The sequence below is a fragment of the Leuciscus leuciscus genome (assembly GCF_965113295.1).
Source record: "Leuciscus leuciscus genome assembly, chromosome: 9".
In the NCBI taxonomy this organism is placed as follows: Eukaryota; Metazoa; Chordata; class Actinopteri; order Cypriniformes; family Leuciscidae; genus Leuciscus; species Leuciscus leuciscus.
This window is the reverse complement of record NC_138733.1, coordinates 3360269-3387010: the sequence shown is the minus strand read 5'-3', so window position 1 is coordinate 3387010 and position 26742 is coordinate 3360269. Positions and strand designations below refer to the sequence as shown.

The 26742-nt window shown below is 38.7% G+C and overlaps 1 protein-coding gene across 2 annotated transcripts in view; it reads left to right on the top strand.

Annotated features, from left to right (window-relative positions):
• The window catches only part of LOC309506213 (uncharacterized protein), a 415585-nt gene that overhangs the window by 40682 nt on the left and 348161 nt on the right, over window positions 1-26742 (top strand). For both annotated transcript variants that reach the window (XR_014208682.1, XM_082179916.1), the window contains 2 exons: window positions 984-1157; window positions 16122-16295. Coding sequence is in view for 1 of the 2 variants with exons in the window: in XM_082179916.1 (XP_082036042.1) it covers window positions 984-1157; window positions 16122-16295 (348 nt within the window). In the remaining variant the exon portion in view is untranslated. The remainder of the gene's footprint in view (window positions 1-983; window positions 1158-16121; window positions 16296-26742) is intronic.

Genomic DNA, 26742 nt, shown 5'->3' with positions numbered 1-26742 from the left:
TCAAAATATTGTTAATACATATTCAAATATATTTGAATATTAATATTAATAAACAAATGAACTTCGAATATGATTTTTGGGCAAAAGTCAAAGCCCTAACTCACACACACACATTGGGTTTTCATGTTTTATGGGGACTTTCCATAGAAATAATGATTTTTATAATGTACAAACTGTATCTTCTATCCTCTAATGCTAACTGATGTATTTTAACAATGTTACGAGCCCATCAAATGAATGGAAATGGAACATCATAACATATTGAACATATTGGTATTGATACCACAGAGATTCAGTGACGGTGCATAAATTATTTATTTATAAATGATGTAAATGATGAATAAAATTTCATAAGCAGAGCATGGTGGTAAAAGAAAGTAACAAAACAAACAGAAAGAAAACCCTTGCCTACCTCCCGTCCACACTTGCCTACCTCCCGTCCAAAAACAAAAGACAATGTTCTCCGTGAGTCTTCCGGGTCCTCTGACTGCTACCCTAACTAATCCTAAACTAAATAACATGAAAACCCATCACCAATTACCACCAGCTCTAAATAAAGTTATAAACTGAAAACAACAAATGTGAATTCCTCGCCGGGACCGTGCTTATGAAACACGATCATGAAGTCGACACGAGAAACTACATAAAGTGGCATAACGGGCTGAGCACACGAGACACCTCGGAGCTGCGCTCCGTCTGCCACCAGAAGCGGATCTGAAGTGAGAGTGAGAGAGAGAGAGCAGATGTCAAACAAGGCGTCTTTAAAGCAGTTGCCCCCACCCAAAATCAGCAGTCGGCGGGATGTCACGTGACCTATAGAGGAAACAGAAACATAACCGCACAAAGCAGCACAAACACTGTTCCCATTAGGCTTAACAGCGTAACAAACAACATGAACTAATGAGTATTTGTATATTTCATATTAACAGCATTATGTTATTATCTCTGGATTCAGGCTTAATGTGTGTCATTGTTCTCTACAGGTTGTGGAAGTGTGGTGTCACAGATGAAGGTTGTGCTGCTCTGGCTTCAGCTCTGAGATCAAACCCCTCACACCTGAGAGAACTGAATCTGTCATATAATAATCTAGGAGACTCAGGAGTGAAGCTGTTTTCTGCTGGACTGGCGAATCCTCACTGTAAACTGGAGATACTGTGGTAAGATCATCTCTACCATAAAGACTCGGAGTGAATAAGGATTAATATGTAGATAGTGTATTCAATATATCTTTGCCGTAAGCCCCATCCGGTGGTTCAGCGACAGATTCCTGCTTGAGCCGTCAGATCCTGCCGGCGGTAGAAGGCAGCGTTGAGGAGTCTCCCTGAAGAGGAACATTTACCTCTTCATATATTATTATCCACCAAAAGAAAGTAAAACTAACAGTTGAATAAACCAGACGAACTACAAACCAGACAACAGATGCAGGATACAGTGAAGAGGGTTTTTAAAGCACAAATGTTTGGTGTAAATGAAGTTGTCTTGTAATGCTTGTGCAAACAGATCCTTGTAAAAGCCTGAGCATTTCCTCAAAATGTGTGTGTGCAGCTGAAAAGAGGGAAGTGGTGTGTGTTTCACCTGAACCAGGACTGTCACCATTTCAGATTTATCACTACATGATTATCATGGCCAAAATAACACACAATAACAATATATCACCATATCTATGGAAACCTTGAAAAAAATTATAATAATGCTAACAGTCAACTTAATATTTACTCTGTTTATTTTGTGTTATTTTTGAAAAAGAAGAATCACTTCATCACATACAAAAGGAACAATTACACTAAATGGCGACCAGTTTGAAATAATGGTAACACTTTATCACAAGTATACAGTAACAAAGACCTTATAAATCATTACCAAACTGTTAGTTTATAGTTCATGAATAATATACAATAGTATATAAGCTGTAGTTAATATATTAAGAGACTACACTCACCTAAAGGATTATTAGGAACACCATACTAATACTGTGTTTGACCCCCTTTCGCCTTCAGAACTGCCTTAATTCTACGTGGCATTGATTCAACAAGGTGCTGAAAGCATTCTTTAGAAATGTTGGCCCATATTGATAGGATAGCATCTTGCAGTTGATGGAGATTTGTGGGATGCACATCCAGGGCACGAAGCTCCCGTTCCACCACATCCCAAAGATGCTCTATTGGGTTGAGATCTGGTGACTGTGGGGGGCCATTTTAATACAGTGAACTCATTGACATGTTCAAGAAACCAATTTGAAATGATTCGAGCTTTGTGACATGGTGCATTATCCTGCTGGAAGTAGCCATCAGAGGATGGGTACATGGTGGTCATAAAGGGATGGACATGGTCAGAAACAATGCTCAGGTAGGCCGTGGCATTTAAACGATGCCCAATTGGCACTAAGGGGCCTAAAGTGTGCCAAGAAAACATCCCCCACACCATTACACCACCACCACCAGCCTGCACAGTGGTAACAAGGCATGATGGATCCATGTTCTCATTCTGTTTACGCTAAATTCTGACTCTACCATCTGAATGTCTCAGCAGAAATCGAGACTCATCAGACCAGGCAACATTTTTCCAGTTTTCAACTGTCCAATTTTGGTGAGCTTGTGCAAATTGTAGCCTCTTTTTCCTATTTGTAGTGGAGATGAGTGGTACCCGGTGGGGTCTTCTACTGTTGTAGCCCATCCGCCTCAAGGTTGTGCGTGTTGTGGCTTCACAAATGCTTTGCTGCATACCTCGGTTGTAACGAGTGGTTATTTCAGTAAAAGTTGCTCTTCTATCAGCTTGAATCAGTCGGCCCATTCTCCTCTGACCTCTAGCATCAACAAGGCATTTTCGCCCACAGGACTGCCGCATACTGGATGTTTTTCCCTTTTCACACCATTCTCTGTAAACCCTAGAAATGGTTGTGCGTGAAAATCCCAGTAACTGAGCAGATTGTGAAATACTCGACCGGCCCATCTGGCACCAACAACCATGCCACGCTCAAAATTGCTTAAATCAACTTTCTTTCCAATTCTGACATTCAGTTTGGAGTTCAGGAGATTGTCTTGACCAGGACCACACCCCTAAATGCATTGAAGCAACTGCCATGTGATTGGTTGATTAGATAATTGCATTAATGAGAAATTGAACAGGTGTTCCTAATAATCCTTTAGGTGAGTGTGTATACAAATAGTGAGTTCTTCATTCATTGTCACTGTAATTAACAAAGTGTTATTGTTTAATTAGCTCTTTTGTAAAAAGTTAGATAATGCTTTAACCATAAATATTTCTCACTTTAGATTAGGTCACGGAAAATCAGAAAATGTCATTAAGTGCTTTAATACAGGCTTTATTGGACATTAATTACATTAGTATTAAAAGTTCCTTAAAATGTTTACAAATACATTAAGCACACACACACACTCTCTCTGGGACGATACACCTAGACTATGGGGAAAAGTTATATCATACACTTATATAGACTGTACATGATGTATAAGATGAGTCATATTTACAAAAACAATTCATCAGATCTTTCTGATTTTTATTTCAGAAGTATCATACAGCATCATACTACAGTACTACATTCTATTCAATAAATAATTCAATAACAAATACATTTTTTAATAGTCACTTGTCGACACCTAGTGGCGAAACAATGTAACTGATAAATGCGTTATTTTAAGTTCCAAGATTCTATCAAAAGCTGATTTACTCTATTTTGATCGCTACTGTAGACATCAGTGTTTATATTTGAACTTTAAACTTTTATCCCAGTAATTCTATGATAGTTTGAACTATTGTATCACAGAAATAATGAAACTATTGTTACCCATAAAATGATAACATTAACTTGGATTTTGTGTTTTTTCTTTTCTTTATTCCACTTGTGTAGAACTCACATTGTACACATTTATGTGTGTGCGCGGTCAAACTGTAAATGCAAACAATTCACATTTAGCATCCAGTAATGTTTTCACGTCTCCAAATAAGTTTCTACAACATAACATCAGCTTAGATGATAAACATTAAAGTATATATAAATCAAAGATATTCCCTACAACGCAAATATCACGTGAGGTATAGCTATTAGCATTAAACATTTTCACATGTGTGTGTGATACACCTGACAACACACATTACTAAAACAGCATTACAACACGTATTAGATCTGTTTAACAAATAAATGCAACATATATTGCTTGAATACTTCAATAGGCAATATTAACTATAAATATCAAACCAAACATAATAGCCTAAACAAACTAACATTAGGCGTTTAGGCGCTAATCGCAAATAGCGATCTACATAATGATTTTAATACACTTAGGCTATAACAACAAAAAAATTGTACTCACCACGCTGGGAATATATAGTTTAGATTAAGGGTTTTATCTGTAGTTGTTATAGAACATTAGAAAGTCTGCATATGAGCATCAACAGGGCTTTCACACTCAGATCGGTTCAGTTCAGTTTTTTTTTTTTACTTGCGCTGCTTCCTAGGTGATCACATAAGCCCAAAGAATCAACGTCCTTAAAGGGGCAGCACCCTACAACTATTATGAGGTTTAATGCAGAACTTGGTAACTTTTTTAACTTAATAAAACTTTCTAGAAATCATTTGGATGGTTAAACAACCTGTTATGGTGATATTGGTGACTTTCCCCGCTCCCCCCAGCGTTCCAAGGCGGAAAACCAACCTTGCAACTTGGGGACTACCGTCCTGGCAAGATAGAAATTGGAAGTCTCGTGAGAAGCGAGAACGAGAACAAGAACGAGTGCGAAACACGAATTGCTTTACGTCATGTCAATGTTCTATGATAATGTGTATGATGTATTACCCACCTCGGTAGACATAGCTCCACACGATACAGTTGGCTTGCTCCGATCATAATAAACGCACATGAGCAGTGGTAGAGAGGGGGAGGAGGCCGCCGCAAGTGAGTTTTTTTACGACAGTGTTGTGAAATATACGCCCCACAGCTGTAGGGGGAGCTCGTGGGGAAAACATGCGACAACAAAAGGGAAAATCAGCGAAGAAGTGACTAGAGTTCGCTAGAGTTGCCGAGTTCTGCTTTAAAAAACCTTTTGTGAAGTTGTTTCATGACATCTCTCTCTGGGTCAGCGGCAGTGCCAACACAGATTTGAATGTTGCAATATGATTTTGTCAAAGGTTTAATAGACAGAGGAATATGAAGAAGAGTGTGTGTGTGTTTGAATGGAGATCACAGTATTTTAAAGATTAATCGTGCAGCTCTACTGTCTTATCTCTCTCTCAGCATGTGACAGTCGTCAATGATTTGTGGTTTTCCTATTCCGTACTGGGGATGGCGCTGTTGAGCGTATATCCGGGGAACCAGTTAGGAAGTTATTTAAGGAAGTGTGATTGCATCTCTCTTTCTCTCTCTCTTGCGCTCTCTAGCCTTTGTTGTTAGGCGCGGGTTATTCCCGGTCATGGTCACGCAAGCGGATGGCTTGTGAGTATTGTTGTTGGAGCGTTTGAGAGATAGCTTTTTCCATTCCGGTTATGTTGTGGTTTAGACGCTTATTCAGGGCATTATAGGCAGTATGTTTTGAGGAGGTTTTGGTGTAGGGAGGTTTTTCTTTTGGTGTTTATTTTGGCGCTCGAGTTTCCGAATTATTTTGTAAATATTGTGTGTGATTTAATGAATTGCATTTCAGGCCCAGTAGTTTAATGAGTGACAGGGTAAGCAAACGTTTTTTTTTTTTTTTTTTTTTTTGTTGAACTTTTGATCCAGATGATTTTTTGCCTTATTGTATTTTGATTCATTTCATTTTTGTTTTTGTATACGATTTATTGCATTGCATTTAACTATCTGAATTATTTATTTGATTTATCTGTCATTCATTTATTGTTGTGAGGTAATTAAAAGGTAAATGTTTCTGGGCCTGAAATTAATGGTTGATTTATTTCATTATTTTTTTCCCGCTCTATTTCTCTTTTGAATTGAATGTATTGATGTACTGAATTGTAATGTAATATGACTGGAATTGAACTTGAATAGAAAACTTAAATCAACTTTCTTGTGGTTCCTTGTTCTGTTGATTCATAATTGATAATGTCGTCCCTATGTGTAGTGTTTTTAATGAGGGATTAATTAAATAATTGTGATGGTTTTTACCCGAACTCAATCTTTTAAGGCCAAATACCGTCACAGAAGTGGCGCCCGAACAGGGATCCTCAGATGTTGTGTGTTTATTGGCCTATTGTGACTATTTGTGTAATTATGGAACCCTGTTCTCCTTTTTACATTTTACTGGATCTGTAGATGATAGCAGTCTGGGACCATTTCATGATAGCCCTTCCACTCCTCGGAATGTGGAGCGGTCTTTATTAGACGATGACACAGGTTTAGAACAACCATTTCTTGGTGTCCCTTTGATTGGTTTGGGGAACCAAGCAGATGATTTAACTATGTTTTCGCAAGCAATTGAAGTGTATTTGTGGAAACTGTAGCCTGGCAGAAAAAATGGTTTGAGGAAAATACTCAACTTTGTGCTAAAGATATTCCTAAAGAGACATTAACACTAGTTGAAAAGGCGCAAACTGATTTTTTGGCGGTCCTTAATGATCGTATGAAATTTTTTACCAATCAAACAATTGATACCATTAAGTGGAATGCAAAACAGTCATGTACCGAGTTTAAGGAATTGGTTGATGGTGCTAATAATTCAAGGGGGGGGGAGGGGGGAGACACCAATCAATTGAATCACTAATCAATTCTCGTGATTGGTGGGAGACAGTGAGATTTAAAGTTGACACTTGGGAAAGTTTTCAGCAAGCTTTTTTAGCTGTCTTTTTGCCAGAAGACTATCAAGACGTGTTGGAGGATCAAGTACGAAATCGGTTACAAGGAGCAAATGAAAGTGTTCGTGACTTTACTTTCTCATTTCAAGCTTTGTTTAAGCGTTGGAAAAAGGAAGCTACTTAGGATGAGGTTTTAAAAGCTCTTTTAAAAGCTATGAACCCTTGTTTTGCTAGTCAGCTTCGAGGTCGTGCACAGACTGTTGAGGAACTAGTGAGGCTGGGAACTCAAATAGAAAGGGATTATGATCATCAGAGAAAGTATAATCAGCTTCAGTTATCCAAGAGCACTACATTTGACCAGAATTCACAGGCTTGAAAAATAAAAGAGGTAGAACCAAAAGCTATCTTGCCTTCAGAGCAACGAAACCCAAGCTTGTTGTGTTGGAGGTGTCATGAAAATCATTCTCCAGGTTCTTGTCCTAATTTCAAGGCTTCTTTGAGTGGAAAACACTCTGGAGGGCATGCACAGGGTGGTAAAGAACCCCAGGGTCATAGTCATCAACGAGGTGTAGTTTCTGCTTATGATGTTTGTTCAACGACTTTACCTCGGGAGATTCTTGGAGGTCTTGTAAACCACCTGTGGATTGTAAGCCTACTGCTTCTCTTTATTCCTCTGTTCCTCCTGTCCAGCTTGAGTGGTCAGACAGTGAGTATATGGAGAACTATGTGCAGGAAAAAACTGTTACAGAACTTGTCGAGCTATTACAAAGCAAAGTAAATGAGAGTAATTTACCAGACAAAGAGTCTCATGTTCTTTTTACGCTTTTGTATGATCATCCTGAAGTATGTACTCCTTCTCTTGGTAGAACTCATCTGGTACAGCATAAGATCGCTGTCCGTACAGATGTGGTTGTGGCTCAAAAGCCCTATAGGTTACCAGTACATAAAAAGGAAATAGTTAAGGATCAAATTGACGATATGCTTTCACAAGACATTATTCAGCCATCTCATTTTCCTTGGGCATCTCCTATAGTGGTGGGAGAAAAAATCGATCCATCGATGCATCGCGATTCTCTCTCCAACGATTCTGGATCGATTCTGAGAATTTCAGAATCGATTCTGAGCTTAGTTTTTTACCAGATGTGCGATGACGCTGAGTTTGCTTTAGAAACACCCGTCTTCTGCTTGCTAACAATTCCTCACACACGTACACAACTCAAATCTTCCGTAAAATAATCTTTCATAAAGTTCGGAAAGGTTGAAGCGAATTACAAGGACATTCACAGGCTTCATTGCACAGGATGCTCTGTGAGAGACGCGCGCTTGTTTTGATGTTACACTTAAAGTGTGCTGTCTCGCCCGTCTGTATTTTCCTTACAAATGCTCTACGATGTCATCATTTATGTGGTTTGGAATGCAGTGGACTTATATATTTAAAATATGAATCTCACTAACAGAAGGCTGCTTTCAATTTTAAATGCTGACTTGTTTGTGTACGAGACTGCTCGCGCAAGCGGCTGTGCGACTCCGTGTAGCAGGTAAGTGGTTGTGCAAAATGAACGTAAACACAGCCAGTTATGTCTTAAGGGATTAAACGGACAGGACAAACCACATTACTTCTTATATTTCAAAAGAGATCCGAGCGTGAATGCAGCTTAATAGATCTCCCGCAGTCTATGTCATAGTAAAATACAAAAGTACGATGAAGAAAAATCACTCACAGTTCTTGAATGGAAAATGTTCAGATAATCTTAACCCCCTGAGGTCGGCTGTATCGCCGGCGATACCAGCTCGCTTTTTTTTTATCAGTGTAAAAGAAACTCATAAATACTCTGTTGACTTTGATTTTCCATAGGAGTTTCATACATCAATCGATTCTGTTAAATGTGTATTATTTTTGTGTATACTCACAATAAAAACAAAGTGTTGTGCTTTTTGTCAAATAAAGAAAAATAAACACAAAGCGAGTTCTGCCTTCTCTCTGCCAGTGAAGTCCATTCTGAAACGCGTCCGAAAATGAACAATAACTCAGCGAATACTCAGTCAAACAGGCATACAGACACACAGGCATGAAGCTTGAATTCTCTTCTTTTAAATGAAGTAATTTATATAAAAAACAAATATTCTCATCTTGTAAAATCTGTATTAAAAGAGAGTGATTCCAGTCGAGCTCATTACAGCTCATTCAAATGTAATGTGACTCCACCCACGGAGAGCGCGTGCTATTCAAACGCAAATGAATGAGGCCATCCACGCAAACCTGTGAACGCCCCCATATCAGCTCGAGAAAACACAAGTTTATTCAGATCATTACTTGTTTACACCGTCTCGCAGCGCTGTGAGGAATAATAATAATGGAAAATGTCCCTCAGAAGTGCGGGTATCGAGGAGCAAGGATCCGACTGAGCTGAGGAAAACTGTAGTAAGTTTTTTTCCTTCTCACGTGAATCGCGTTTCTGTTTTGTGAATGAATGAATGGCAGAGATGCGCGCTGTTTACCACAGCTCGCAAAAAGACAGTTTAAATTTAAATCGCGTGTGTGAATGAATGATGATGTTTTAGCAAACTGTATTGCTATACTGAGATGAGTAAAAATCGACTGAAATATGTTGAAATAAAATGTAGGCTATTTGTATAAGCAACGTATTAAACTGCAAATTAACCCTCTGGGCGCCACGGTCGAGTTTACTCGACAAGATGCGGCACTGAATAAAACGGCCGATTTTGTCAAATAGGGTGTCAAATTTCGTTCGACCTCCCCTCCACTAGTTGGCAGACATGTCATACTTCATCCCCGACTCAAAAAAAAGTCATGCTTCTATACAAAATATTCGAGCTAGAGCGCATTGAATCAGTGCGAACAAAAGCGGAGCTAGTGTGCGAGTGAGCCATTTTATCAGAGCAATATTGTCAACGTCAGCGAGTATTTGCATTAGATTATTATTATTATTATTATCTAATGGCATCAATAAAGCTTACCCGCAATGAAGTGTTGGGTCTTCTATTCGCGGACCCTGATTCTGAAGGGGAATATCTGCCTTCAGAAAATGACGGTGATTCTGAAAGTGAAAGTATAGCCCTACACCAAGCACAAACGGTGAATCCTTTGCCCAATATAACGTTAGATGGTCCTTTGCCCAATGTCAGTGGTGGGAACAATGTTTCCCGGGGTCGGAGTGTTCATCGCGAAGTTAGCAGGCGTGTTAGTGTTGTGGGGAACGAGGCGGCCGCGGGAGATTTTTTACCGCGCTAGCCATGGTGACCGTGAGCCTCTCCGCAATCGCGGCGACAGTATTGTGGTGGAGACTTTGTCTAATGCCACTGGGTATGTTAGACGAGGTCGAAGTATTCATAGGACAGTTAGGGGGCAACGTGGAGGCAGGGTGGGGAGTCGCAATGACAATGACAGTAGTCCGAGCTGTGCACACTCGGCGCGCGCGCGAGGCAGATCTGGCCGCGCCCGCGCTGCTGCTCGTAGCAGGAGAAGAGGCGATGTGACACGGGGCAGAGGGACTATTATGCATAGTCTATCGCAAGACCACACCATGAAACACTACAAGAAATGTCTCCTGGATGAATAGGGAGTCATTATCTCTACAGCAAAAGCCCTGCAACAATTGTTTTTGTCTGCCATTTATTACACTGTTGATTTACTATCTATTTCCCTGACCATTTAGTAGTGTACAATATGTGTTCTTTTTTGTGTGTTCATGTCCTTGTGATGTGTGCCTCTTTGTCAGCTAAAAAACAAAAAAACATAAAAATTCTATAATCCAAGATGACCGCCACCATATGACGTCATAATATGCAAATTAGATGGGAAAATGTAATTCCTACATAAACTTTGGGTCATCCTTAATATTTCTCTAATTTTCAGAAAGTCTCTATCTTTTATCACTTTTAAGATATAGCCTTTTGAAATTAAGATGTCAAAATCGAACGTTTTAGGAAAAAACCTCTGGCGCCTAAAGGGTTAACATTTATATGCCCTAATATTTCATAAAAACAACGTTACAGTCAGGCGAAATATGAAAGACAACATTTTGTTGACTAGATTTGGGTACAGTTTTTACTGTAGAATATACTGCCACATCAAATAAGCTTTTGTTTAGCAATTTCTATATATATAAAATACTATTTTTGTCAAAAATAAAGTCATCAACTAAGATGTTAGCTGTTCCAATGTTGGCTATATTAAAACTAATGAATACATAGATAAAATGTAGGCCTATAATCATTTTTTTTACAAAGAAAGAGTACACTTGAAATATTGTTGAAATTGTAATTATTGTTGTAATTGTAACCTTTTTAATAAAATAGCAAAACATATTTACAAGATAGATGTAAGCAAAATCTTAAATGGTCAATATAAGTCTTCTTCTAAATATATTTTTTGTCCTTGCATTGTGGCCCAGTCAGTGTCACACCTGAATGAATGGCTAATTATGCAGAGTGGGTGGGACATTGTATTTTCAGGTGTAAACCACTCCTCCTTCACGCCCCCCTCGCATATTGGCTTTCCAAGCAAAACCTGTTTTACATCAATTTAAATCAATGTATAGTTTTATGTGAACGATAAAGCAAGACTATTTTCACATAATTTTGAAGCCAGAACTCGAAGGAACAACATCCATTAGTCAAAAGTCTTATTGACACATATTTATTATGAGTTTTGTGGTCATATTTCAGCCACTTTCATTTTAATTTTTTTCAATAACCACGCATAAACATTATTCTCTTAAAAATAAAAAAAATATACATGCATGGTGATCACATATTTTGGTAGCCCTGTTTGTGCTATATAGAGTGAATTTACACCTTTGCCATTAACATGTTTATAAATAACTGAAAAAAGCACTAATGTCAGAGCATGTCAGAACACCTCCAGGGCCCAGAAAACCGCTCAGACTCCAGAGGGTTAAATACTGAAAGCACTCTTTGTTTGTTGTTTGTCATGTTTCTATGCTCCTCTTTATTATTTGCTACTTGCTTGTATGGTTTGAAGTTATATAAGTTTAAAATTCTTAAAATACAACTGTTTTAATAATTTTTTTTAATTTGTAATTATTTTTAAAAAAGTACTTAATTACTTATGTAAACTAATGAATTAATAAGGGGGGAAAAGTAGATAAAGAATCGATCTGGAATCGGATCGTGACCTCCAGAATCGGAATCGGATCGGTTCGTGAGGTGACTAAAGATTCCCACCTCTAATCTCCTATTGTACTGGTTCCTAAAAAAGATGGAGGCCAAATTTTGTGTCGATTATCGACGATTAAATGCTGTGAGTGAAAGTGATGCATTTCCTCTCCCTACTGTGGGTGAAATCCTGGAGTCACTTGCTGGAGCCAGTGTGTTCAGTACTCTGGATCTTAACTGCGGGTACTGGCAAGTGGCAATGGACCCAGACAGTATGGCTAAGACTGCCTTTGTGTCCCCTTTTGGGTTGTATGAATTCAAGGTTTTACCTTTTGGTTTGAAGAATGCCCCAGCCACATTTCAACGGCTCATGAATTGGGTGTTGGCTGAATGTTTAGGACAGTGTTGTTTGGTTTATCTAGATGACATAGTAATTTATTCATCAAATTTCAGTCAGCATATACAAGATCTCCAAAGGGTTTTGAGGTGTTTACAAAAGGCAGGATTAACTCTGAAACTTCAGAAATGTAATTTCTGTCTAACAGAAATTAAGTTTCTTGGCCACGTGGTGACCACTGAAGGTGTGAAAGCAGATCCTGCTAAAACAGAGGCAATCCAGAACTTCCCTGTAACAAAAAATCTAAAAGAACTTCAGTGGTTCTTGTGGATGAGTGGATGGTATCATAGGTATGTTCCACATTTTTCAGCTATTGCCGAACCCTTAAATGCCTTGAAACGAAAAGGAGCTCGTTTCCAGTGGTCAGCTGACTGTCAGGCTGCTTTTGAGAATTTGAAAATGCACCTTTCTTCACCAATACTGGGACACCCTAACCATGTTTGCACATTTATAGTTTATACAGATGCTAGTTCAACAGGTTTGGGTGCTGTTCTTGGTCAACGACCATCTATATTTGGTACGACTGAAGAAGTACTAGCATATGCAAGCTGTACACTTACTGGTGCAGAAAGGAATTATTCCACCACAGAGAGGGAGTGTCTGGCTGTTGTTTGGGCGCTCGAAAGGTGGGGGCATTATTTGGAGGGAAAGTCTTTTATTGTTGTGACTGATCATGCGTCTCTCCTTTGGGTGTTTAACACTACCAATGCAAACTCTCGCCTGATTCGTTGGGCTTTGAAATTGCAAGAGTTTGAATTTACTCTTGAATACCGCAAAGGAAAGCTTAACAGTGCTCCCGATGCTTTGTCCCGTATCAGTAACCCTGACTCTGCTCCAATAGTCGCTTCTTATACTAAGCAAACCTCAGATAGTCTGGTCTTGCAGTTTCCTCTCTCTGATGAGGATATCTGGACAGCACAGCAGCAAGATGTAGAGGTCCAAAGAGTGTATCAGAGTATAGTTGATAATATGCAGAGTCCTGATGAGTCTGGTTCTGGATTCGTTATTTTAGAGGACAAGATTTACCGGAAGGTGACTCATCCTTCCAAGGGAACCTATTTTCAAGTGTATGTCCCACAGATCCTTCGCCAGACTATGTTGAAAGCATATCATTCCTACCCGTTAAGTGGGCGTTTTGGTCGTTATAAGACACAAAAAAGGTTAACGGAAGTTGCTTTTTGGCCAAAAATGTGGGGGGATGTTTCAGAGTTTGTTAAAAATTGTGTCAGTTGTCAACAATATAAGCCTGAGTGTCGTAAACCAGCAGGCCTGTTACAGCTAAGGAAGGAAATATTGACACGGTGAGGTGTTCCGAAATTTTTGTTGTCGGACCGTGGTCCTCAATTTACCTCTGAAATTTTGCAGGACCTGTGTAGCAGGTGGGGAGTGGTGCAAAAATTGACAACTGCATACCATCCCCAAACCAACTTCACAGAACGTGTGAATCGGACCGTTAAGGGGATGATATCATCTTACGTGTTTGGTGAGCATAATCATTGGGATCATTATTTGCCAGAGTTGAGGTATGCTATCAATTCTGCTGTTCAGGAGAGTACTAGATACTCCCCAGCAGAATTACTCTTACAAAGAAGGTTGAAAGGACCTTTTGAACGTGTTCTAGAACCACACCAAACTAGTCTCAGGGTTCTTAAAGATTTGCAGGAGATCGTGGAAAAAAACTTGTCTCGAGCTAAGGAGGAACAGAAACGTTTTTATGATGCCGGTCATAGGAATGTGACTTACTCCAGGAAAGATAGGGTTTGGATGAAAGCACATCCCCTTTCCAAGGCCTCTCAACAATTTGCAGCCAAGTTTGCAGCAAAATGGATTGGGCCTTATCGAATTGTAGAAAAATTAGGTCCAGTAAATTATCGGGTTGTGCGTGAGGACAATGGAGAAGACTTGCGTACAGTCCATGTGTGCAATTTGAAGCCTGCCTTTCCCGCCGCTGCAGAGTTTGATCTTAAGAAAAGGGAGAAAGTCTTGAAAATGTTTACTGAGGAGTCAGATGATGAGGATTTTCTAGGGTTTTAATATTGATAAAATTATGTCCTGGATTAATTAGCACTCCGTATTGCAAGGCCCAATGATTTACAAAAGACTGAAATCTAAATGTTGAAGGCAGGAACTAGTGCTCTATGCTGTTGTTGTTGTAGGGTTTCATGTATTGGCATTTCCCTGTTGATGAGCATATATCTATTTAATGTTGCAGAATATTAGGGGATCTTTCTCCATGGGGGGGAAGAATGTGACAGTCGTCAATTTTTGTGGTTTTCCTATTCCGTACTGGGGATGGCGCTGTTGAGCATATATCCGGGGAACCAGGAAGGAAGTTATTTAGGAAGTGTGATTGCGTCTCTCTTTCTCTCTGTCTTGCGCTCTCTAGCCTTTGTTGTTAGGCGCGGGTTATTCCCGGTCATGGTCACGCTAGCGGATAGCTTGTGAGTATTGTTGTTGTAGCCCGCGTTGCATTGATGTGTTAATACTGCGGTCTTTTCCTGCTTTAAATGCTCACGATTCATATTTTGAGGAATATGTTTCCCTAAAGCATTTCGTAAAGCATTGGGAAGTTGTGTTGAGAACGATTTGGTGATTTGCGTGTAAATGGAGCGTTTGAGAGAGAGCTTTTTCCATTCCGGTTATGTTGTGGTTTAGACGCTTATTCAGGGCATTATAGGTAGTATGTTTTGAGAAGGTTTTGGTGTAGGGAGGTTTTTCTTTTGGTGTTTATTTTGGCGCTCGAGTTGCCGAATTATTTTGTAAATATTGTGTGGCCCAGTAGTTTAATGAGTGACATGGTAAGCAAACGTTTTCTTTTGATCCAGATGATTTTTTGCCTTATTGTATTTTGATTCATTTCATTTTTGTTTTTGTATAAGATTTATTGCATTGCATTTAACTATCTGAATTATTTATTTGATTTATCTGTCATTCATTTATTGTTGTGAGGTAATTAAAAGGTAAATGTTTCTGGGCCTGAAATTAATGGTTGATTTATTTAATTATTTTTTTCCCACTCTATTTCTCTTTTGAATTGAATGTATTGATGTACTGAATTGTAATGTAATATGACTGGAATTGAACTTGAATAGAAAACTTAAATCAACTTTCTTGGGGTTCCTTGTTCTGTTGATTCATAATTGATAATGTCATCTCTATGTGTAGTGTTTTTAATGAAGGATTAATTAAATAATTGTGGTGGTTTTTACCCCTGGCGCCCAAACTCAATCTTTTAAGGCCAAATACCGTCACAAGCATATGAGCAGCGCGCGGGCTTTTCAGTGCATTCAGTCTCACGTCACTTCCACGCGTCCACTTGAAAGGGATATTATGTCACTCAAAGATAACGACACATTTCATCCCCTGTTGGAAAAAAAGTGGCTAACTTCTGTCAACCTCGTCTATAAGCAAGGACAAAAATAAGCAATTTAATTTGAATGAATATCGATTCTGGAATAAAATAATCGAATTTAAAATCGTAAACATAAAAAATTGCGATAGGTGAATCGATTTTTTTCTCCCAGCCCTAACACACACACACACACACACACACACACACACACACACACACACACACATGTTCCTTAAAATGTTTACAAATGCATCAAGCACACTCACACACACACACAGACACACACACACACACGTTGGGTTTTCATGTTTTATGGGGACTTTCCATAGAAATAATGATTTTATATACTGTACAAATTGTATATCCAATCCCCTAATGCTAACTGATTTATTTTAACAACATGAACTAATGAGTATTTGTATATTTCATATTGACAGCATTATGTTATTATCTCTGGATATAGGCTTAATGTGTGTCATTGTTCTCTACAGGTTGAGTGCTTGTGGTGTCACAGATGAAGGTTGTGCTGCTCTGGCTTCAGCTCTGAGATCAAACCCCTCACACCTGAGACAACTGGATCTGTCATATAATAATCTAGGAGACTCAGGAGTGAAGCTGTTTTCTGCTGTACTGGCAAATCCTCACTGTAAACTGGAGGAACTGAGGTAAGATCATCTCTATCATAAAGACTCGGAGTGAATAAGGATTAATATGTAGATAGTGTATTCAATATATCTTTAGTGTAAGCCCCATCCGGTGGTTCAGTGACAGATTCCTGCTTGAACCGTCAGATCCTGCCGGCGGTAGAAGGCAGCGGTGAGGAGTCTCCCTGAAGAAGAACATTTACATCTTACTATGTTATTATCCCCCAAAAGAAAGTAAAACTAACAGTTAAATAAACCGGACGAACTACAAACCAGACAACAGATGCAGGATACAGTGAAGAGGGTTTTTAAATCACAAATGTTTGGTGTAAATCAACTTGCCTTGTAATGCTTGTGCAAACAGCCCCTTGCAAAAGCGTGAGCATTTCCTCAAAATGTGTGTGTGCAGCTGAAAAGCAGTGGCGGTTCTAGACCATTTCAACTGGGGGGGCCAAGCTGGGGCCAGTTGTACTGTTAGAGGGGCCAGTTACATTTAGACCTTATTGTTGTCATATCATTTTCTGCACTGCACTATAGGCATTAACAGGCAAAATACCATGTTAACAATCATTCAACAATGTATTTGCATTTCCATTATATTTTTTAGATTTGCATTACATATTCAGAATTAGTCACATTAACTGTATTCTACGATTTTTGTGGGGGTTTTTTTTGCAAAAAGATCAGCAAATTCATCTAGATTTAAGGCCTTTGCCCTCCTTGACTCAATACTTAGAACACCTAAATTGCTTAATCTGTCATCTGACATTGTGGACCTGAGATAGGTTTTCACTAGATTTAGTGCATACAATATAATATACAATTAAATTATGCTTATTTTAAATGTATTGTGCAGGCTAGGTATAAAAAATATAGGAAAAACCATGATAATATGAAACGCTTCAAAACAGAGCGCACAAAGCGCGTATGCGCATCGCGGGTGCAGAATGAGCAGAATGCAGAATGCTCAAAGCAACATGGAGTCACAGTGTGCAGCGCTGTGCTGCACAAGTGCGCATTTAAAAGTTCACGGCACAAAGCGAAGAAATGTCGAGCGCACAAATCCTAGTGTAGCCTATATCTGTCCAACAATTTATTGATAATTTGTTTCTTCACATAGTGAAGTTTTAAATTCCAGTTATTGTGCGTTTGATGCCGATTCATCCTTGTGGTGTGAACAGGCACACGGTAGCGAGTCGTTTTAAAACAGCAACAAACATAAAATACAAATACACAAAATAAAGTAATTTTATGCAAACCCACAGCCTTTTATCTACAGATCAAGCATTATAATGTGAATATATCATATTGGAGAGAGTTTTACCGTGCATCCTGCTGTAACCGGACGAGGCGCGCGTGCTGTTTGAATACTGAATGGAGAATGATTGACAGATGAGGGAAAACGAGTTTCCATAAACTTTAATTTAATGATGTAAATAGACTTCTGTCCCTCACATTAAGCTATGGAATGGCTTCAGATGACTTTGTGAAATTATAATCAGACTCAAGTCACCCAAACTGACGTGAAAAAGAGGCGCAGAAAAGCGCGCTGTTTGCATCCCTGTTTACGTAAAAATACTCAGCAACATGAGTTTGTTGATCATATATTTGATCCTTTTTCAAACTGCCACAAACTAACAAACGGCCAGGTTAAGATTAGCTGATCTAACGACGTTACACTTCTGTAATGCATTTAATACAAATACAACATATTAACAACTTTACTCAACTCTATATTTCCTTCTTTGCTTTAACTATAATATTCGCGCAAAACGTCCACTAACTTCTGAATAGAAAAAACCCTGCAGATCCGATTTAAGCAGTCCCTCTAGGGTTACATTTGTGTTCCGTGTTGCCACTGTCTAATAACGGATCATGTGAAAAACAATGACAGCAAAAAATAGTTTTGTAAAAATTATTTCACACTCCACATTTAGGGGGGCCACAAGGGGGTCCAAGCTTGCTGTCACAGGGGCACTGGCCCCCCCTGGCCCCCCTCTAGAACCGCCACTGCTGAAAAGAGGGAAGTGGTGTGTGTTTCACCTGAACCAGGACTGTCACCATATCAGATTTATCACTACATGATTATCATGGCCAAAATAACACACAATAACAATATATCGCCATATCTATGAAATCTTGAAAATAATAATAATAATGCTATCAGTCAAATTAATATTTACTCTGTTTATTTTGTGTTATTTTTTAAAAAGATGAATCACTTCATCACATACAAAAGGAACAATTACACTTAATGGTGACCAGTTTGAAATAATGGTAACACTTTATCACAAGTATACAGTAACAAAGACCTTATAAATAATTTCCAAACTGTTAGTTTATAGTTAATGAATAGTGAATAATAGTATATAAGCTGAAGTTAATATATTAAGAGACTATATACAAATAGTGAGTTCTTCATTCACTGTCACTGTAATTAACAAAGTGTTATTGTTTAATTAGCTCTTATGTAAAGAGTTAGATAATGCTTTGTTAACAACATATTAACCATAAATAGTTCTCACTTTAGATTAGGTCACGGAAAATCAGAAAATGTCATTAAGTGCTTTAATACAGGCTTTATTGTACATTAATTACATTAGTATTAAAAGTTCCTTAAAATGTTTGCAAATACATTAAGCACATACAAAGCTCACACAGAAGCACACACACACCACACACACACACACACACACACACACACTCTCTCTCTCTCTCTCTCTCTCTCTCTCTCTCTCTCTCTCTCTCTCTCACACACACACACACACACACACACACACACACTAGGGCTGGGACGATACACCTAGACTATGGGGAAAAGTTAAATCATACACTTATACAGACTGTACATGATGTATAAGATGAGTCATATTTACAAAAACAATTCATCAGATCTTTCTGAGTTTTATTTCAGAAGTATCATACAGCATCATACTACAGTACTACATTCTATTCAATAAATAATTCAATAACAAATACATTTTTTAACAGTCACTTGTCGCCACCTAGTGGCGAAACAATGTATTCGATAAATGCGTTATTTTAAGTTCCAAGATTCTATCAAAAGCCGCGTTTCCACCGCAGGAACTTTCCCCAGGAACTAGGAACTTTGGGCTGGTACTCGATGTGTTTACACCGCAGGAACCAGGGTCTAAATGAAATTCCGGGTAAATATTTCCCCCTCCGATAGTCCCTGCTCATGAGGTAGTACTTTTTCAAAGTTCAGGAACTTTCAGGGGTGGGACTTGTGCGCTGCACAAGCTGATTGGTTGTGTTCACGCCGTATTTTGGTTGGATGACTCCACGCAGCATTTATTTATTTTTAACCTCCCTTTTTAAAAAATCTATTGCGGTTCGTGTCGTGGCTTCATGCAGTAAGAGTTGTCTGTCTTCAAATTTGGAATTTAATAAAAAAAACTGGTGGACTGGCGACGAGTTTCAGGCTTTATTAAGGGTATTTGTGGAAGAGGAAACTTTCTGCGCGTTCGTCCCAGCCATCTCACGGTCAATGTCCGCAATAGCTACAAATTTTATATCTAACGTTAGCATTACGAGCTTACTGAACACGCTTTATCAGTGCTCGTCTCTTTTCTGCCACAGCTTTTATTATTAAGTCATATGTTTACACATTGTCATCTATTGCAAGGCACTCCAAACCATGTTACAAATTTACTATAACAGGATTGAAATAGCGCTTTGAGGTTAGTAACAAACAACTATTTACAAGACTGTCACTGTTGATAGACGGGGTTCAGGCTTTTTTTAAGCGTATTTGTGAAAGAGGACATTTTTGCGCGTTCGTCCCAGGCATCTCACAATAACTGATAACATACGTTGTCTAATTTTATACGCATACGAGCTTTCTGAACACGCTTTAGTATCAGTGCTCGTCTATTTTTGTTTTGTTAATTACCTCGTTAGTGAACCAATACATAACTGCAGCACTGTTTGAATCTCCTCCATACTTATTATAAATGTGGCGCTCAAAACTGATTACTGTCCGTCGCAGACTGGGAGGAGCAGTTGCGCGCAGTTTACCTTCCCGGTACTTTAGACCGCGGTGTAAACGCAGAAAGCAACCGGTCTGGGGCAAAAAAAGTTCCTGGGAAAAAAGTTCCTGGGACAAATTTTTCCGGGTAATTTCGGTGGAAACGCGGCTAAAATCTGTTTATATTTGAACTTTAAACTTTTATCCCAGTACTTCCATGATAATTTGAACTATTGTATCACAGAAATAATGAAACTATTATGAGGTTTAAAAGACCTTTTGTGAAGCTGTTTCATGACGACTCTCTCTGGGTCAGCGGCAGCGCCAACACAGATTTGAATGTGATATGATTTTGTCAAAGGTTTAATAGACAGAGGAATATGAAGAAGAGTGTGTGTGTGTTTGAATGGAGATCACAGTATTTTAGAGATGAATGGTGCAGCTCTACTGTCTTATCTCTCTCTCAGCATATGAGCAGCGCGAGGGCTTTCAGTGCATTCAGTCTCACGTCTCTTCCACACGTCCACTTGAAAGTAGGGATGTCCCGATACCACTTTTTCACTTCCGATACCGATGCCGCAGCTTTGGGCTATTTGCCGATACCGATATCAATCCAATATTTTTGTTTCATTCTTGAGCTAATACTAATAATAATAATAAAATATATGGAAGCACTTTGCTCAATTAGCCACATAAAAATATCTCACTCAAATGGAGAACAAATACTTCCACAATATATTGTCCACAACAACAGTTGATTATGAAAGACTGCCACCCTTTATTCAAACACTACAAATAATAATAATAATAATACAGGTACTCTCTCTCTCTCTCTCTCTCTCTCTCTCTCTCTCTCTCTCTCTCTCTCTCTCTCTCTCTCTCTCTTTCTCTCTCTCTCTATCTCTCTCTCTCTCTCTCTCTCTCTTTCTCTCTCTCTCTCTCTCTCTCTCTCTCTCTCTCTCTCTCTCACACACACACACACACACCAAATTCCATACAGAGGTATGAGTGATTTGTTACTCTCTCTCTCTCTCTCTCTCTCACACACACACACACACACACACACACACACACACACACACACACACACACACACACACACACACACACAGTTATTTTATGTCATTAAAGTCTTTAAATGTTCGCCGGTTCCCACCTCCTTCTTCCCATAACAACGAACTGCGTTACACTGGTGTCGAAACCCGGGAAGGAAGAAGGAGGCGGGAACCGGCGAACATTTAAAGACTTTAATGACAAAAAATAAATCAACAACAAAACGAAAGAAAAAGACAGCAGCCCCTCACGGACGACTGCTGTCACATAATAAAACTTATAAAACGGTTAGTTCCAATCCTTGATTCTGATTGGTCAATAGCTGTGCTACCCCAAACGAGGGGTCTGAGAATGCAGGACTCTGGGTGCGGGACTGTAGCTGCAGCAGGCTCCAAGTCTGCAGCTTCATACTATTCCACCCAACGGTTCTATTTATCACTGCGCCCTTAGCAACACCCTTACCAACCACACGTATCAACATAAAGCAGGCACCTCCAAGGTTTACACAACAAATCACTGCCTTCGCAGCATCATGGTGCAGAGATTGTCCAATGATGGTCTCGAATCGAGGGAAATTATGTCTGTGAGTGGTAGGGGTGGGCGGATCGATCCTGAAGTATCGATACTGACGTGGTATTGAAAAGGATCGATCCTCACATAAAAATATCGATCCAAATGTGTGTGTTTTTTTACCAGTAATTTTGTATTAATTTAGCACGCAATTTAGTGCGTAAAATAAACTTCTAAGTGGAAAAATAAGCGAATGTTAGCGGATAATTGTGTAGGATAGAACTTTTTCTCCTAGTCATCTGGATACAAGACGAAACCAATCAATCACAGAGAGCGTTCGATGCTGGTGCTTCACTGAGCTCACCTATGGAGCTCACAGGACCAGTGCGTTTGGGAAACGAAGCCTTGCTTAGATGACAGAGAAACAATCGGGAGTTATTTCGCAATAAAAAAAACAAACGTGTACATAACGGTTCAAAATGTTGACGTCAGTACGATTTTTTTAATGAAATTAATATTTTTATTCAACAAGGATCGATGCATTAAATTGATCAAAAGTGACAGTCAAGGGTTTTACACTGTTAAAAAAAAAAATCTACTTCATATAAATGCTGTTCTTTCAACTTTGTTCATCAAATAATTCTGCATAAAATGTATCATGGTTTCCACAAAAATATGAAACTGTTTTCAACATTGATAATAATAAGAAATGTTTCCTGAGCAGCAAATCAGCATATTAAAGTGAATTATCATCATGACTGGAGTCATGATGACGAAAATTCAGCTTTGATCACATGAATAAATTACAGTTTACTATGACATAGAAAACCAGTATGTTAAATTGTAATATTACAGTTTTTACTGTATTTTTTATCAAATAAGTGCAGAAGAGAATAAAAAATCTTACAGACCCCAAACTTTTGAACAGTAGGCTAGTACTAGTTGGCTAGTAGTAGGCTAGTACTATAATTAGGGTAGTTTTGTAAAAGTCACTGACTAATTACAGGCGAGTTGAGAGCACAAATCACAAAATATTTAATAGTCATGAAAACGTATTCAGATTTAGCATATTAATGATGCATTCACCTCATAAATCATGACACACTGCTCTAGCACAGGAAAGTGCATACAAGTTGAAGTGCATGCTTTTAAAATGAAAAAGTATTGGTATCTGTATCGATATCGGCGATACTGGCCCTGTATTTACTTGGTATCGGATCGATACCGAAATTTGCAGTATCGCCCACCACTAGTGAGTGGACATAAGTGTGAGAGTTCACTACAGAGCTACTGGAGGCCAAACTTAAAACAAAGAAAGCACTGGAGCGACAGCATTCTCTCTGCAACAGAAAACACTGCTGACAGTGCTGAGCCCCAACTAAAGAGAACCGCGGTAAATATCACCACAGTGGAGCCGACTGAAATGAGACAAATATTTAATGCGATCACAATAAATGGAGATGTTCAAATAAATTAAAATAAACAACAATAAAAAAAGTATCTCATGTTAGGCAGCATTTTAGCAACTAAATTAATAACATTAATAAAATAGATTAAAGACCTAACTGTTATCTATCAAAATATGTGCCCTTGTGTTTTTATTTAGGCTATGTAAATATTTAGTTTAGTGCAGAGAGAAAATAACGGAATAAACAAAAATATAAACGTTTTCTCATGCTGAGAGATAAGCTATGCCTATTTGTGTACGAGGAAATTTCGCAAATATTGTGTTGTAAAAAATAAAAAGAATGAGACAAAGTTTGAGAACGGTTTGTTGTTTTTATTTGAGCTTTCATGCATATTACACATTGGAACGTTGTTGTTCACAGCCAGGGACTATTTTTTTCTAGCGGAAGGAATAGTTGCTTTTATTTATTATACATTATAAAATTAATAAAATTATTTAAAAAAAAATTACTTTAATATTGTGTGGTAATGTTTTATAAAAGCAATAAGGTACTCGAGGCAAGTGCTGTATCGTGAATAAGTAACGGCTGAGTAACTCCGCTTCGCGTCGTGCCTAACAACGCCCTTCAGCCGTTACTTATTCACGATACAGCACTTGCCTCGAGTACCTTATTGCTTACATAAAAACCACAACATAACTCCAGGGCTGTCCTCTCTCGCTCTTCACTGTCGTCGCTCCTCCTTTATGCTTCCGCTCCTCCGTGAGAGATACGAGACCGGTGCGTCGCGCAGGAGTCGCTCATCAGTAATCACTCCACCGGCCTCGGGCCGCTCTCTCACGGCCCTCGGCCTCGTCCTGCTCGCCACACTAATATTCAAGCATTTAGCCGATGGTTTAAGCTAGATTTTCCCATAGTTTGTGTTGGATAGGTATCGGATCATATTTTTTTCTCCCCTCCGATCTCCGATCTAGCGTTCTGGGCCAGTATCGGCACGATACCGATGACGTGGATCACTCAACACTCATAGATAACGACACATTTCATCCCCTGTTGGAACAAAAGGGGCTAACTTCTGTCAACCTAGTCTATAAGCAAGGACAAAAATAATGCAATTTAATTTGAATCAGTATCGATTCTGGAATAAGGAACAAAAACAAAACAAAATCGCGATAGTTAGGTGAATTGATTTTTTTTCTCCCAGCCCTAACACACACACATGTTCCTTAAAATGTTTACAAATACATTAAGCACACTCACACACACACACATTGGGTTTCCATGTTTTATGGGGACTTTCCATAGAAATAATGGTTTTTATACTGTACATTCTATCCCCTAATCCTAACTGATGTGTTTTAACAATGTGAACTGAGTTTTTTATATATATTTCATATTGACAGCATTATGTTGTTATTTATTTTTAAGTGTCATGTTTATCTTTGGATATAGGCTTAATGTGTGTCATTGTTCTCTACAGGTTGGATAAGTGTGGTGTCACAGATGAAGGTTGTGCTGCTCTGGCTTCAGCTCTGAGATCAAACCCCTCACACCTGAGAGAACTGTATCTGTTTGAGAATAATCTAGGAGACTCAGGAGTGAAGTTGCTGAAGGATCTGAAGGATGATCACTATAAACTGGAGACACTAGAGTAAGAATAGTTTTTAACGATTTTTGTAGTGTAATGATCATTTCTGCTGGTTCTGTATCAGCTGTCCGTTGTGTGAAAGTGACCTTTCATGTGATTTTGATTTTGTAAAGTGACTTTGAGCATCAGACAAAAGCTATATTAAAAAGCTTTTAAAAAACTATGTTTGAGAATGAATTTACATTTACATTTACATTTATGCATTTGGCAGACGCTTTTATCCAAAGCGACTTACAGTGCACTTATTACAGGGACAATCCCCCTGGCGCAACATGGAGTAAAGTGTCTTGCTCAAGGACACACTGGTGGTGACTGCTGGGATCGAACCAGCAACCTTTGATTTGCCAGTTTACCAGTTTAGTGGTTTAACCCACTAGACCACCATCTCCACTTTTAATATAGATTATCTAGTTAGTTTTCTTATGAAAATATGTGACATATGTGATATCTCATACTGCATATGTGACTGTTTGTGTGTTTTATTTTAGGTATTAGATGACAGTCTGATCTTCTGATGATCATCTGATGGTGAATAAGGATCCACTACAGAGACTCAGTCATCAGAATCAACAGAGACTGAAGATACAGTGACTTCACTGTTATAAATGAAGACTTCATTTAGATTTCAACGATCATCTGACAGACCTGATGAGGCGGCAGTGAAACACCTTTTTATTTTAGAGTAGCAGATTACAGATTACATTATTTTCAGACTTAAAAAAAATGGCCAAACTGTTCGCAGTACTCTGCCCAAAGCGGTTTGAGCACTCTGATGCTGAGGAGAAAATGCTTGAGCTGGCTCGGTTCTACTCAGAAGACATGCCCAAGCCAGAAGACACAGTGGAGGAGTTTCGCTCTTTTCGTGCATTGTATTCAGAGTTAACCCTCTGAGGTCGGCAAACGCGCCGACGCGTTTTGCTGGATTTTTTTCACATAGCAGCAACATAAACTTAAAAAAATCCGTCATTTATGGTCATATAAATAAAATAAATACATGATTATAAACTATAGAGGGTCTTCTTTTTTTTGTGTACACTCACATTAACATCAATACCTTTTTTTTATTTTTAAATAAATAAAATAAACAGGGTGCGCTTTCAGCTCACTCTGTCCCAGCAAAAATCTTTCTGAAACAAGTCTGGAAAATTAACTGAGACTCAGCTAATACTTATCACACAACCATGAAACATGCGTCTAAAGAAAGCTTTAAATTTCTACTTTTAAATAAAACAATTCACATTCAAAACAAATATTCTCCTGCAATGTAATCTGTATGAAACTAAAGAGAAGTACAGTTTCTCCCATCTCATCTAATTATCTGTAATGAGTTCACACCCACTCGCAGAGCGCGCCATTCATAAGATAATGTGCTGAGGTGATCTATGCAAATTAAGGTAAACGCCCCCTGAAATGAGTTCACACCCACTCGCAGAGTGCGCTATTCATAAGATAATGTGCTGAGGTGATCTATGCAAAATAGGTAAACGCCCCCTGAAATGCCTTAAAACCAGCAAGTTTCATTCATTCACTTTCCTGCGCCGTTGCAAGATGCCACGATTCACTGGTGAGGAAGCCCTTCAGCTAGTCCTGGATAGTGATGAAGCGTTCACATTTTCCTCAGAAGAAGAGCGGGACTCTGACGACGAACGTTTGTAATTTGAAGAGCGACTTGATCCAGCCGTGGATAATATTTCGGATGAGTAAGTCTTTTTAAATTTACTTGCATTAGTTGACAAGCTATTTTATATAAACGTAGGCTACATATTTTACTGGTTGGACCATTTCCATACTTGTCATTCAGAGTAATTTATATTTAAATGGTCTAGGCTATGCTGTATAAAGTAGGAGAGAGGCTTCATGCAT